Source organism: Lithobates pipiens, unplaced genomic scaffold, assembly GCF_037356315.1.
Source record: "Lithobates pipiens isolate NorthernLeopardFrog02 unplaced genomic scaffold, aLitPip1_a1.2 Scaffold_167, whole genome shotgun sequence".
In the NCBI taxonomy this organism is placed as follows: domain Eukaryota; kingdom Metazoa; phylum Chordata; class Amphibia; order Anura; family Ranidae; genus Lithobates; species Lithobates pipiens.
In genome coordinates, this window is record NW_027507753.1 from 768881 (window position 1) to 783946 (window position 15066).

General features: G+C 50.4%; 1 protein-coding gene across 1 annotated transcript in view; it reads right to left on the reverse strand.

Moving 5' to 3' along the window:
- Window positions 1-1356: 1356 nt before the first annotated feature.
- LOC143986528 (alanine--tRNA ligase, mitochondrial-like) overlaps window positions 1357-15066 on the reverse strand; it is a 56373-nt gene continuing 42663 nt past the window's right edge. The window contains exons 11-22 of the mRNA XM_077484886.1: window positions 14195-14342; window positions 12133-12302; window positions 11643-11756; window positions 11429-11569; window positions 9332-9469; window positions 8087-8196; window positions 5328-5436; window positions 5014-5136; window positions 4640-4750; window positions 4354-4434; window positions 2626-2736; window positions 1357-2537 (exon numbers count right to left, since the gene is read on the reverse strand). Coding sequence (XP_077341012.1) covers window positions 2334-2537; window positions 2626-2736; window positions 4354-4434; window positions 4640-4750; window positions 5014-5136; window positions 5328-5436; window positions 8087-8196; window positions 9332-9469; window positions 11429-11569; window positions 11643-11756; window positions 12133-12302; window positions 14195-14342 — 1560 coding nt within the window. The 3' untranslated portion in view covers window positions 1357-2333. The remainder of the gene's footprint in view (window positions 2538-2625; window positions 2737-4353; window positions 4435-4639; window positions 4751-5013; window positions 5137-5327; window positions 5437-8086; window positions 8197-9331; window positions 9470-11428; window positions 11570-11642; window positions 11757-12132; window positions 12303-14194; window positions 14343-15066) is intronic.

Below are 15066 nucleotides of genomic sequence, written 5' to 3' on the forward strand. Positions count from 1 at the left end.
GGGGTCTTCTCAGGTGGAACGGACGGTATCAGGCGAGGAGGACGGTAACGGGTGAGGTGGGGTCTCCTTGTGCAAGGAGGGCGGTATCGGGTGAGGTGAAGTCTCCTCAGGTGAAGGGGATGGTATTGAGTGAGGTGGGGTTTTCTTGGGTGGGGCGGTATCAGGCAAGGTGAGGTCTCCTCGAGTGAGGATGGTAACAGGTGACTTGGGTTCTCCTCGGGCGGAGAGGATGGTATCAGTCGAGGAGGACAATAATGGGTGAGGTGGGGTCTTCTTGGGTGGAGGGGATGGTATCAGCAAGGTCTCCTGAGGCGAGGACGGTAACAGGGGTGAGGTGGAGTCTCCTTGTGCAGGCAAGACGGTAACGGGTGAGGTGCGGTCTCCTTGTGCAAGGAGGGAAGTATCGGGTGAGGTGGGGTCTTCACAGGCGGAGGGGATGGTATTTGGTGAGGTGGGGTGGTCTCAGGTGAAGGGGATGATATTGGGTGAGGTGAGGTCTTCACGGGTGGAGGGGACGGTATCGAGCGGGGAGAGGTCTACTCGGGCCAGGAGGATGGTAACAGGTGAGGTGGGGTCTCCTCGGGCAAGGAGGATGGTATTGGGTGAGGTGGGGTCTCAGGCGAAGGGGATGGCATTAGATAAGGTGGTGGTCTCCTTAGGTCCTCAGGTGGAGGGGATGGTATTTGGTGAGGTGGGGTCTCCTTAGGTTCTCAGATGGAGGGGATGGTATTTGGTGAGGTGGGGTCTCCTTAAGTGAAGGGGATGATATTGAGTGAGGTGGGGTCTCCTCAGGTGAAGGGGATACTATTGGGTGAGGTGGAGTCTTCTCAGGTGGAGGGGACGGTATCAGGCAAGGAAAGGTCTCCTTGAGCGAGGAGGATGGTAACGGCTGAGGTGGGATCACTTTGTGCAGGGAGGACGGTATCGGGTGAGGTGGGGTCTTATTAGCTGAAGGGGATGATATTGGGTGAGGTGGGGTCTCCTCAGGTGGAGGGGGTGGCATTAGATGAGGTGGGGTCTCCTCAGGTTGAGGAAATTATATTAGGTGAGATGAAGTCTTCTTAGATGGAGGGGGATGGTATTGGATGAAGGTGAAGTGAGGTGGAGTCTCCTCAGGTGGAGAAGATTAGATTGGGTGAGGTATTGGGTGGGGTGTGATCTCCTCAGGTGGAGGCAAAAGTATATGCTGCCCCCTCAAATGAGCTCAGGGGTTCCCAGTGCTAATCCACCATCATACAAAGACATTGTAGACAGTTGAGCTCCTCCAATCTTGTGGTTGGTGAAGACCCTTTTCTATTCCTCATGAAGGTCCTCCTGATATTTCCACCTGTACACAATGTCAGAACACAGCCAAACTTTATCCCAAAATTAATCTTTTATTATTATAAAAATATTCAGAGAAAAGGCAACCCTTCTCCTGGACACTCCCACAAAACTAAGGCAAACTGGGAGTAGGAGGGGCTATACTGGGCCCACAGTTTTTGTTTGCCAGTGTCCCATCCTTCCTGTAGGAGGCAGTATAACCCGACAGTCTCTGAATTCCTGGGCCCCTCAAAGAAGAAGAAATAAATACAGATTTTGTTTTTCTTGACAGAGAGATTTCAATGGTAACATGGAAGGGTCATCAGAACAGTGGGGCCCCGAATACATACAGCACACCAGCCAGGGGCCCACTCCTAGAGCCAAAGATTCCACCTGCTACTAATAGGTCACTGAAAGATAACCTATCACAAAGGGGCATCTATGGTGTCAGCTGGATCAATATTACCCAGATGGGTTCCTATCAGATCACTGGACAGGAGAGGGGCCCCCAGAGCAGATCCAGGCCCTCTTCTTTCACTCCATCCATGGACAGGTCCTCTTATCTTCTCGCTTCCTCAGCAATGCCACTGCCTGTCCTTGTTATACATTTAAAAAAAAAATGTATCTCCATAGGAAATTCAGCCATGGAAATATGGAACAGCAAAGCACATTAATAATGTGTAAGTCGCACCCAACAGCAGTAATGTAAATCTGAAGTCTGATTCCATTGGAGGGCCCAGAGTGGAAGGCCAGCCTCCATCTTTGTCCATCCACAATGCACTGTGAGATGTGATGACACTGGGCGAGGCTCCTCGTGTACTGATTGGCTGGCTATGAATTGGGCCCCCAATATGGCGGCACCACACCAGCTGACGTGTTCAGGGACATAACTCCTCCCTATAACCCCATCTGCAGCATCCCAATATACACATATGTTCTCCTGTGTGATGTCCACATCTGTCACATGACCTCTATGTCCATCAACCTCTCAGATTTCATGTAGTTCCACCATTTGGACACCGGGGGGGGGGTCAGTTCTCTCCCACCCTCCGCGTGTCATGTCCGGTGTCGCTGAGTTTTGTCTGTGCGAATTTCAGCGCCACCTCCAGAACGTCGTCCAGGTTCTCGCAGCTTCCATTTCCGTTAGCGGAACCCTTTGAACCGCCAGCCTTACCACCCATCGCCGAGCAGACCGCCACCGCCCAATCCAGGGCAGACAGAACAGGGGAGGGGCCCTGAGGGGGAGGAGAGAAGAGATCACATGAGTAGAATTCCTGAATACACATGGATCAGACAGGAAATAAAGCCCCCCTCCCCCCTTACCTTGGGCACCTGACATGCACACAGCACCTTCCCGGAGCTCTGCCTGCTGAAAAGCATCACCGCCGAGCCCGGGCACCGCTCACACAGCAAGAAGGCCATCTTCATCAGGACCTGCAGGGGGCACCACACACCACCATTACTAATGGGAGAAGACAATACGGCAGGTTCTCCAACCTCTGATGACTTCACTCCCACACCATTCACGGACACTCTATTGTCCTTCCATGCTCTTCCACCTCACTGTCTATCATCAGGCGGCTCTCCTAAGACCTGATGGGAGCAACAATCAGCCTGCTGATAGGGAGCATGCCTGAGGAGCACAGAGGAGTTCCAGGGAGGCGGAGGGAGGGGGCGTCACATGGAGACAAAAGGGAGGGGGGGTTCCAGGGAGACGAAGGGGGGGTTCCAGGGAGACGAAGGGAGGGGGGGTTCCAAGGAGGCGATGGAAGGGGGGGGTTCCAGGGAGGCAAAGGGAGGGGGGGTCCAGGGAGGCAAAGGGAAGGGGGGGTTCCAAGGAGGCAAAGGGAAGGGGGGGTTCCAGGGAGGCAAAGGGAAGGGGGGGTTCCAGGGAGGCAAAGGGAAGGGGGGGTTCCAGGGAGGCAAAGGGAGGGGGGTTCCAGGGAGGCAAAGGGAAGGGGGGGTTCCAGGGAGGGGGGTTCCAGGGAGGCAAAGGGAGGGGGGTTCCAGGGAGGCAGAGAGTTCCAGGAAGGCGGAGGGAGAGAGAGTTCCAGGAAGGAGGAGGGAGAGTACCAGGAAGATGGAGGGAGGAGGAGTTTCAGGGTGGAGGGGATGGTATCGAGTGCAGAGAGGTCTCCTCGGGCAAGGAGGATGGTAACGGGTGAGGCGGGATCTCCTCGGGCAGGGAGGATGGTAACGGGTGAGGCGGGATCTCCTCGGGCAGGGAGGATGGTAACGGGTGAGGCGGGATCTCCTCGGGCAGGGAGGATGGTAACGGGTGAGGCGGGATCTCCTCGGGCAGGGAGGATGGTAACGGGTGAGGCGGGGTCTCCTCGGGCAGGGAGGATGGTAACGGGTGAGGCGGGGTCTCCTCGGGCAGGGAGGATGGTAACGGGTGAGACGGGGTCTCCTCGGGCAGGGAGGATGGTAACGGGTGAGACGGGGTCTCCTCGGGCAGGGAGGATGGTAACGGGTGTGGCGGGATCTCCTCGGGCAGGGAGGATGGTAACGGGTGAGGAGGGATCTCCTCGGGCAGGGAGGATGGTAACGGGTGAGGCGGGGTCTCCTCGAGCAGAGAGGATGGTAACGGGTGTGGCGCGATCTCCTCGGGCAGGGAGGATGGTAATGGGTGAGGCGGGATCTCCTCGGGCAGGGAGGATGGTAATGGATGAGGCGGGGTCTCCTCGGGCAGGGAGGATGGTAACGGATGAGGCGGGATCTCCTCGGGCAGGGAGGATGGTAACGGATGAGGCGGGGTCTCCTCGGGCAGGGAGGATGGTAACGGGTGTGGCGGGATCTCCTCGGGCAGGGAGGATGGTAATGGGTGAGGCGGGATCTCCTCGGGCAGGGAGGATGGTAATGGGTGAGGCGGGATCTCCTCGGGCAGGGAGGATGGTATCAGGTGAGGTGAGGTCTCCTCAGGCGAAGGGGATGGCATTAGATGAGGTGGTGGTCTCCTTAGGTCGAGTGAGCGATATTAGGCGAGGTGGGGTCCTCAGGGGAGGAAGGACAAGATTCTCTATATCAGGAGAGGAAATGGCGATATCTCACCGGAAGAGACTCCTCCACACAGTCCACAATGACGGGACGCTGGCCATGCTTCTCCAGCAGACTTGGGACTCTCTCTGCAGCCTGAGGGAGGGGGAAAAGGATCATTAGAATCTGACTGGTGGCAGGAGATCTCCCAGGACTGAATCCCGCTCTATTCCAGGAGATCCTATACCTGGGATGATTCCATCCAATGAAGAGCTGTGAAGTCATCCGGCCACACAGTATAAAATATATTATACCCCTCGCCCCTATCCCCGTGTGTAAGAAAGCCCCGCCCCTTCTTTACCTTTCTCCCTATTGCCTTCCGCACAGCTGTGTTGGCCGATCGTTGCAAAGCCTTGAGAGACGCCTGTAGTTCCTTCCTCTGCCACTGGGGCATGGAGGCGCTGTCCACACTCTGCAATGTAAAGGAACAATGACACGGTTATGGAGGCTTTGTTGGAGCTTCCAGTGATGGATTGGTGGGGAGATCGAGACAATGTGAAATTTCTTTTTTTTTTTTTTGGTGTCCATCGTTTTTTTTTCCCCCATCGGTACCCCTTCTATTTAGTCTAAGTCATGTGACCACATTTCTCCCCCCTGCTGTGGGATATAGCATCGCCTGTTTCCTAACGCCCCCCCCCCCCTGGTGTAAATCCTGAAACCCCGATCTTCACTCACATCCGTCACAAGTCCGACCTCCTTGGACAACCTCTGAGCGTCGTTCAGGGAAGGGGTCATCATCTTCATCCGCTCAACAATGGAATCCACTTCCCTGCGTAGAACCTGTCCCGTCTCCCGTGCCTGGAGAGAAGATCGGAGGATGAAGGTGACCCCGGGAGGTCTTATATTTTATTGTACAGGATCAAAATAACAGTAAATTCCACAGATTTTTAATTCTTAATCATTATCAATAATTAAAAATAACTATAATTAAATTGTATCATGCAGAGGATTGGATGGATGTGTGCTGGGCGTGGCCTCAGATATCTGACCTCTCTGGCTTCTTCTCCGGTAACGGCGATAAGGCGGACAATCCCTCTCAGCAGAGGTTTCTCGGAGATGATCACCAAATCCTCAATGGCTCCCGTCTTCTGAAGGTGTCTGCATAGAAACAGAAAATTTCAGGAGGAATCGGGGGGATCCAGAAGAATCTCAGTATGAATTGAGTGTTGGGGGGGTCCAAGAATTTTTAAGAGGAATCTGGAGGTTCTGGTGTCTCAGGAGGAATCAGAGGAAACTTCATGAGGAGTTGTGGGGTGGTTCATGATAAATGGGAGGAATCAGAGCAATGAGAATTAGGGTAATCCAGGAAACCTCAGGAGGAATTGGGGGGGAGGGGGTGGCTGTAGGGTAGGGGTTTCAAGAGAATCTCAGGAGGAATCGGGGGAGGACCCAGGATTTAGTAAGGGAATAGAGGTGAATCTTAGAAGGTATTGGGGGTTCCCAGGAAACCTGAGGAGGAACCTGTCTGGGGGGTGAACAGAGTAATCCCGAGGGTAATGATCATGAAAATTAGGTGAACCCAGGAAACCTCAGGTGGAATTGGAGGGGTTGGGGGTGCCTGTAGGGTAGGGGATACTGAAGAATCTCAGGAAGAGTTAGGGGGGTCATAAGCATTTGGGGAACCCAGGGAGCCTGCAGTGGAACATGTCTGGGGGTGATACAAGGGAATCCGGGGAGGGTATCAAGAGAATTGAGGCAACCTCAGGAGAAATCAGGGGGGTTGGAGAGTGGCGCTGGGTTAGGGGATACTGATGAATCTCAGGAAGAGTTAGGGGGGGTCATAAGCATTTGGGGAACCCAGGGAGCCTGCAGTGGAACATGTCTGGGGGTGATACAAGGGAATCCGGGGAGGGTATCAAGAGAAATGAGGCAACCTCAGGAGAAATCAGGGGGGTTGGAGAGTGGCTCTGATGAATCTCAGGAGGAATCAGGAGGGGGGACCCAGAGAACCTGACGAAAAAATCTTTCTGGGGGACACAGGAGAATCTCAAGAGGAATTGGGGGTGGGGGGTCAAGAGCATTTAGGGAAACGCAAGAGAAATCGGGAGGGGGTGGCTAGGAGATACACAAGAATCTCAAGAGGATCAGGAAGGGGATCCCAGAGACTCTCAGGAGGAAGGGGTGGTAAACCTAGGAAAATCTCAAGGGGGGATGGGTTGGGTCTTGGAGAACCCCAAGAGGAATCAATAGGCAAATAATTACACAAGAGAAAATTAAGTATTTGAGGAAATGGGTGGGGGAGACTGGTGGCAGGAAATCTGAGGAGGAATCTTGGGGTGGGGGAAATCCAGGATAATCTCAGGGAATTCAAGGGGATCCGTGAAAATCTCAGGGAAAAGAAATCAGGATAGAGGGAGGGAATCTTCAGGAGGAATCACGAAGGGGAGGGGGTGGTGGATCCAGGAAACCTTTGGAAAAATCTGTAGGGATTGGAAAGCATGGTGGTGGGATTGAGGAATCCAGGAGAATCTTAGAAGGAACTAAAGGGAATCCAGGAGAATCTTAGAAGGAACTAAAGGGAATCCAGGAGAATCTTAGAAGGAACTAAAGGGAATCCAGGAGAATCTTAGAAGGAACTAAAGGGAATCCAGGAGAATCTTAGAGGGAACTAAAGGGAATCCAGAAGAATCTTAGAAGGAACTAAAGGGAATCCAGAAGAATCTTAGAAGGAACTAAAGGGGATCCAGAAGAATCTTAGAAGGAACTAAAGGGAATCCAGAAGAATCTTAGAAGGAACTAAAGTGAATCCAGAAGAATCTTAGAAGGAACTAAAGGGAATCCAGAAGAATCTTAGAAGGAACTAAAGTGAATCCAGGAGAATCTTAGAGGGAACTAAAGGGAATCCAGAAGAATCTTAGAAGGAACTAAAGGGAATCCAGGAGAATCTTAGAAGGAACTAAAGGGAATCCAGGAGAATCTTAGAAGGAACTAAAGGGAATCCAGAAGAATCTTAGAAGGAACTAAAGGGAATCCAGAAGAATCTTAGAAGGAACTAAAGGGAATCCAGAAGAATCTTAGAAGGAACTAAAGGGAATCCAGGAGAATCTTAGAAGGAACTAAAGGGAATCCAGGAGAATCTTAGAAGGAACTAAAGGGAATCCAGAAGAATCTTAGAAGGAACTAAAGGGAATCCAGGAGAATCTTAGAAGGAACTAAAGGGAATCCAGGAGAATCTTAGAAGGAACTAAAGGGAATCCAGGAAAATCTTAGAAGGAACTAAAGGGAATCCAGGAGAATCTTAGAAGGAACCAGGACAATTTCAGGAGAGAGACATGGGGTAGAATGGTGGCTGGAAGGGGAGGTGGAAGAATCCAGGAGAACCTCTGAGAATCTCGAGAAATCGAGGGGCAATCTATGGAAATATAAGGAAGAATCAGGATAGAGAAAGGGAATTCAGAAAAGTTTGAAAAGAATTGGCAGGAGGGGTGGATCCAGAAGACCTCAGGAGAAATCAGGAAGTGGTGGGGAATATTGGGGAATCTAAGAGAATCTCAGGAGGAATTCATGGTGTAGCCAGGAGAAATTGGAAAGCGGGGAGAGGGGGTGGGGGAATCTTAGGAAGAATTAAAGGGGATCCAGGAGAATCTCAGAAGGAATCCAGGGGGTAGAGGGTCCAGAAGGAGTTGGGGGCAGGGGTAATCAGGAGAAACCAGGAAGAACTAGGAGAGGGAAGGCGATCCAGGAGAATTTTAGGAAGGAGACACCAAAACGGGACACACATTCAGTTGGGAAAAAACTTGTCTCTTACGTGCCGCAGCAAAGTTCCACCGACGTCTGTTGAGCGGCTCTGGAGGCTGGACTCAGAATCTCCTGAATGGGAACGCCGACTGAGACCACACGTACCGGATCTGGGTACACCTGGAGGAGGGGAGAAATGAGGAGACCAAGGGTAGAGGAATGCCAGGCCACAACCACCAATGGTATCCTGTATAATCCACCCACCGGTCTGTCTGTTAAAGTGGAACTCCATCCAGAAAGCAAAAACTTCTATATACAAGGTACAGCTTTACCATCGCAAAAACTCTCCTCCTTCTTCTTATCCCCCAAACACCTCCCCGAGGGACACCCCCGTGTACAGCGAACGGCAGCCACCAATATCTCCCTATGGTAAATGTCTCCCAATTATGTTGCACTTCGTAGAGTGTGCGGTTACAATCTGCTCGGCATCCGGTGGTGACTGTTCCACAGGCACTGACTGGCCACTACATCATATGGACAGCGCCGTCTCTTCCCGCCCACCAACATCACCACATGCCCAAAGATTCATGGGAAATGTAGTTCTTTTTGGCTGCAAAAGTGGAAAAACTCTTTAAAGTTCTGTGCGATCCCCGCAGACAGATTCCAGAGAGAAGCTCATATGTGGTGTAGGTGGGCCTTCTTCATAAATCCTTCCACTCTCCTAATGTACCACCAATCAGATTCAGAGATTTAAAGGTGGTTTGTATCTGATTGGTGGCTGAGGTACGGATACATCACAAACAGGAAAGGAAAGGGTTCCCAGACTCACTAGCTGGTGTAGGATAGAGCACCACACCCCCAAACCCATTGGAAGTTTTTGGTCCAAATAAAATATAGCAAAAATAAATATGAATTTTGAATTTCTCTCACAAGAAAGAAGCTTCACAAATAAACATTTAACTAACACGGAATTCCCAGAGCACTGTGGGTTATCTACAGATGGTGCACAGCAGAAGCTGCTTCCTTTCAGACTGTCTCTCTCTGACTGAAAACTTCCTACAGAGCCTGAACAGAGTAGGTAGGGGGGGGGGGGGGAGTCACTACTATAAAGAGAGGGGGAGGAGTCATTGCTCTGGAAGTGAAGTCACTGCTCTGAAGGGGGGGGGCAGTGCTTTGGAGGAGGGGGAGGAGTCACAGTTCTGGAGGGGGGAGGGGTTGTTGCGCTGACTCTCGATAGTAAAAGAACTGGTGAGTTCGCTCCCCGGACTCCGGATGGATTACACCCGTTCGGGGCGATGTGATGAAAGTTACATACCTCGTCCACACTGCGAAGACCCGGGATATTTTTGGCATCTGTGAGTGGGATCTCCGCAGTATAAACTTCCTGGTTCTGTCCAATCACGTCTTGGAACGTCTTCTCAACTTCCTGCAGCTGCTGACCGCTCACCGGTCCCTGAAATATACAGACTGTGTGAGGGAATATACAAAGGGGACAAATAATCTGTCAGCATAAAAACATCCAGAAAGGGGACATTCCAGAGACCTCCTGGGAGGGGCTTTCTGAGAATACCAACAGAGAGGCGTTATTCCCCGAGACCTCCTGGGAGGGGCTTTCTGAGAATACCAACAGAGAGGCGTTATTTCCTGAGACCTCCTGGGAGGGGCTTTCTGAGAATACCAACAGAGAGGCGTTATTCCCCGAGACCTCCTGGGAGGGGCTTTCTGAGAATACCAACAGAGAGGCGTTATTTCCTGAGACCTCCTGGGAGGGGCTTTACAGAAGATTCAATAGTTTGCTGTTATTTTGTTTTTGTTTTGGGGGGGGTTCCATGTAAACAGGTGCAAAAAAACTTATGTGGAACTCCTATTACCAACCAGGAAGGAGAGTCCATCAATCCCCCCACTAACCAGGGAGGAGAAAGAGTCCCACAATCCCACCACTAACCAGGGAGGAGAAAGAGTCCCCCAATCCCACCACTAACCAGTGAGGAGAAATAGTGCCCCAATCCCACCACTAACCAGTGAGGAGAAAGATTCCCCCAATCCCACCACTAACCAGTGAGGAGAAATAGTGCCCCAATCCCACCACTAACCAGGGAGGAGAAAGAGTCCCCCAATCCCACCACTAACCAGTGAGGAGAAAGAGTCCCCCAATCCCACCACTACCCAGCGAGGAGAAAGAGTCCCCGAATCCCACCACTAACCAGTGCGGAGAAAGAGTCCCCCAATCCCACCACTAACCAGTGATGAGAGGTTCTACCAATCCCACCACTAACCAGTGATTAGAGGTTCTACCAATCCCACCACTAACCAGTGATGAGAGAGAGTCTTCCAATCCCACCACTAACTAGTGATGAGAGAGAGTCCACCAATCCCACCACTAACCAGTGATGAGAAAGAGTCCCCCAATCCCACCACTAACCAGTGATGAGAGGTTCTACCAATCCCACCACTAACCAGTAATGAGAGGTTCTACCAATCCCACCACTAACCAGTGATGAGAGAGAGTCTTCCAATCCCACCACTAACTAGTGATGAGAGAGAGTCCACCAATCCCACCACTAACCAGTGATGAGAGGTTCTACCAATCCCACCACTAACCAGTGATGAGAGAGAGTCCACCAATCCCACCACTAACCAGTGATGAGAGGTTCTACCAATCCCACCACTAACCAGTGATGAGAGAGAGTCCACCAATCCCACCACTAACCAGTGATGAGAGAGAGTCTTCCAATCCCACCACTAACCAGTGATGAGAGGTTCTACCAATCCCACCACTAACCAGTGATGAGAGAGAGTCCACCAATCCCACCACTAACCAGTGATGAGAGGTTCTACCAATCCCACCACTAACCAGCGAGGAGAAAGTCTACCAATCCCACCACTAACCAGTGATGAGAGAGAGTCTTCCAATCCCACCACTAACCAGTGATGAGAGAGAGTCCACCAATCCCACCACTAACCAGTGATGAGAGAGAGTCTTCCAATCCCACCACTAACCAGTCATGAGAGAGAGTCTTCCAATCCCACCACTAACCAGTCATGAGAGAGAGTCTTCCAATCCCACCACTAACCAGTGATGAGAGAGAGTCTTCCAATCCCACCACTAACCAGTGAGGAGAAAGAGTCCCCCAATCCTACCACTAACCAGTGATGAGAGAGAGTCCACCAATCCCACCACTAACCAGGGAAGAGTCCACTCCAACTGGGAAGAAGTGGAAGAGACACTTGGTAGAGGAGGATTTCCAGTGTCTGTCCCCCTTCGGGCAATGAGAACTGAGGGAGGAGCAACTCTTCCCTTAGTGTCCATCCTACTAGGGGTTGGGAAATTTACCCCAGAGATCTTCTCCTATCAATGAACAGGCTTGCAGATTTCTAACCCCCCACCACTACGTGTTATCCCGCTCCTCACCGTGACGCTGACATCAAACCGCAGTCGCTCGGCAGTGACATGTGACCCGCGCTGTGCCACGCTCTCCCCCAGAACCTGGCGCAGGGTGAAGTTCAGCAGATGGGTGGCGGTGTGCTTCTCCATACACGCGGTGCGCTGGGCCTGTGAGGAGACGGGAGGATAGTGAGATCACAGCCCAGCAGCTGAGGGCACCCCCAGGACTTCCCACAGATACCTCATCCAGGAACAGCACCACTCGATCTCCAACCCTCAGGGGTTCCGTGGCCGTCACCTCGTGTAGGACATAACCTCCAGCCTGGTGTAGGTACTCCACCGGAAACAGGACGTCCTGTGTGGAGCACAGAGAAGGTGCATGGTCAGTAGAAAGATTACTCAAGGACTGTACACAGCTATCTTATGGAGGAGAAGTGATCAGTACAAGGAGGGAATCTCTACTGTAAGAGCGGTGTATGGAGGAGTGGTGATCAGTAAAGGGATAACTTCTTTACTGAAAGTGCTATATATATGGGAGGAGAGGTGATCAGTACAAGGAGGGCTTCTTTACTGTAAGCTATAGCTGCCCTGGGGGGCAGAAGTCGTTTGCCCTTGGGGGAGGGGCTGTTGCTGGGGATTGATGTTGGCACCCTCTGCCATCTCTTGGTATTAGCTCTCCATGTAATATAGAAAGGATTGATCCATGTTACCTGTTGTAGGGAATCTCTTACCTGCTCGCCTTCATGCACAAAGTACCCCAGATCTGAGCTCTGTCCCCCCTGCTCAGCATAGTAACAGGTCCGGTCCAGGATGACCCCACAGCGCTGACCTCTGCTGACCGCACTGTGTAATGACTGGTCCTTGTACAGCATCAGGATGGTGGCCGGGCAGGGACTGAACACTGTAGACATAGAACCCCGGTCACTCTCTAGATGTCTCAAGTCACATATCAATACCTCACATATCAATACCCCGGTATCAGAACCTCAGTATCAATAACCCAATATCAGTGCCTCAGTATCAATATCCCAGTATCAGTACCAATAACCCAATATCAGTACCTCAGTACCAATACCCTGGTATCAGTACCTCAGTATCAATAACCCGGTATCAGTACCTCAGTATCAATAACCCAATATCAGTGCCTCAGTATCAATAACCCAGTATCATCACCTCAGTATCAATAACCCAATATCAGTGCCTCAGTATCAATAACCCAATATCAGTTCCTCAGTATTAATACCCCGGTATCAGTACCTCAGTATCAATAACTCGGTATCAGTACCTCAGTATCAATACGCCAGTATCAGTACCTCAGGATCAATACCCTGGTATCAGTACCTCAGTATCAATACATCGGTATCAGTACCTCAGTATCAATACCCGGTATCAGTACCTCAGTATCAATAACCCAATATCAGTGCCTCAGTATCAATAACCCAATATTATCGCCTCAGTATCAATAACCCAATATCAGTGCCTCAGTATCAATAACCCAATATCAGTGCCTCAGTATCAATAACCCAATATCAGTACCTCAGTATCAATACCCGGTATCAGTACCTCAGTATCAATAACCCAATATCAGTGCCTCAGTATCAATAACCCAATATTATCGCCTCAGTATCAATAACCCGGTATCAGTGCCTCAGTATCAATAACCCAATATCAGTGCCTCAGTATCAATAACCCAATATCAGTGCCTCAGTATCAATAACCCAATATCAGTACCTCAGTATTAATACCCCGGTATCAGTACCTCAGTATCAATAACCCGGTATCAGTACCTCAGTATCAATAACCCGGTATCAGTACCTCAGTATCAATAACCCGGTATCAGTACCTCAGTATCAATAACCCGGTATCAGTACCTCAGTATCAATACCCCGGTATCAGTACCTCAGTATCAATACCCCACTATCAGTACCTCAGTATCAATAACCCAATATCAGTACCTCAGTATCAATACCCCGGTATCAGTACCTCAGTATCAATACCCCGGTATCAGTACCTCAGTATCAATAACCCAATATCAGTACCTCAGTATCAATAACCAAATATCAGTACCTCAGTATCAATAACCCAATATCAGTACCTCAGTATCAATAACCCAATATCAGTACCTCAGTATCAATACCCCAATATCAGTACCTCAGTATCAATACCCCAATATCAGTACCTCAGTATCAATAACCCAATATCAGTACCTCAGTATCAATACCCCAATATCAGTTCCTCAGTATTAATACCCCGGTATCAGTACCTCAGTATCAATAACCCAATATCAGTACCTCAGTATCAATACCCCGGTATCAGTACCTCAGTATCAATACCCCACTATCAGTACCTCAGTATCAATACCCCACTATCAGTACCTCAGTATCAATACCCCACTATCAGTACCTCAGTATCAATACCCCGGTATCAGTACCTCACTATCAATACCCCACTATCAGTACCTCAGTATCAATACCCCACTATCAGTACCTCAGTATCAATACCCCACTATCAGTACCTCAGTATCAATACCCTGGTATCAGTACCTCAGTATCAATACCCCGGTATCAGTACCTCAGTATCAATACACCGGTATCAGTACCTCACATATCAATACCCCGGTATCAGTACCTCAGTATCAATACCCCAATATCAGTACCTCAGTATCAATACCTCGGTATCAGTGCTTCTTAGATACACTCTGCCCATACCAAGAGCCAACATCCTGCCCACACCACACACAACCCTCCCCCTACAATACTGACCAGGCTGGAAGAGATGTAAGACTGAACTTACCGTATTTCCCATCACCCCCCAGGGTATAGTCGTATTTCGGGGAGTCATCAGTAGCCGGGACCCCCCTGCGCTGTAGCTCTGTTAGAGAATGGATGTCCAGCTGCAGACCACCTACAGCGCCCTCTGCCTGCTGATTCCTCAACTTCCTCTGAGAACACAAAACTCCATCAGGATAAAAATACAAAGAGAGAGACACTTTACTTCACAATACCAGCTACATCCTGGTCACACCCACTACGTACCCGTAGAACATACCAAGTACCTCCTGGTCATGCCAAGTACCTCCTGGTAGAACATACCAAGTACCTCCTGGTCATACCAAGTACCTCCTGGTAGAACATACAAAGCACTTCCTGGTCACACCAAGTACCTCCTGGTAGAACATACCAAGCACCTCCTGGTAGAACATACCAAGCACCTCCTTGGCAAAACCAAGTACCTCCTGGTCACACCAAGCATGTCCTGGTATAACATAGCAAGTACCTCCTGGTTACACCAAGTACCTCCTGGTAGAACATACCAAGCACCTCCTTGGCAAAACCAAGTACCTCCTGGTAGAACATACAAAGCACTTCCTGGTCACACCAAGTACCTCCTGGTAGAACATACCAAGTACCTCCTGGTAGAACATACCAAGCACCTCCTTGGCAAAACCAAGTACCTCCTGCTCACACCAAGCTTGTGCTGGCAGGAGATAACAAGTACCTCCTGGTAGAACATACCAAGCACCTCCTGGTCACACCCAGTATGTCCTGGTAGAACATGCCAAGAGAAGGAATGGAGGGTTTTCATCATTCTTTCATTTTGCTGTTTTTTTACACACCAGATCAGACTACAGGCTATTCACAACATAGTAGTACAATGATTGTAAG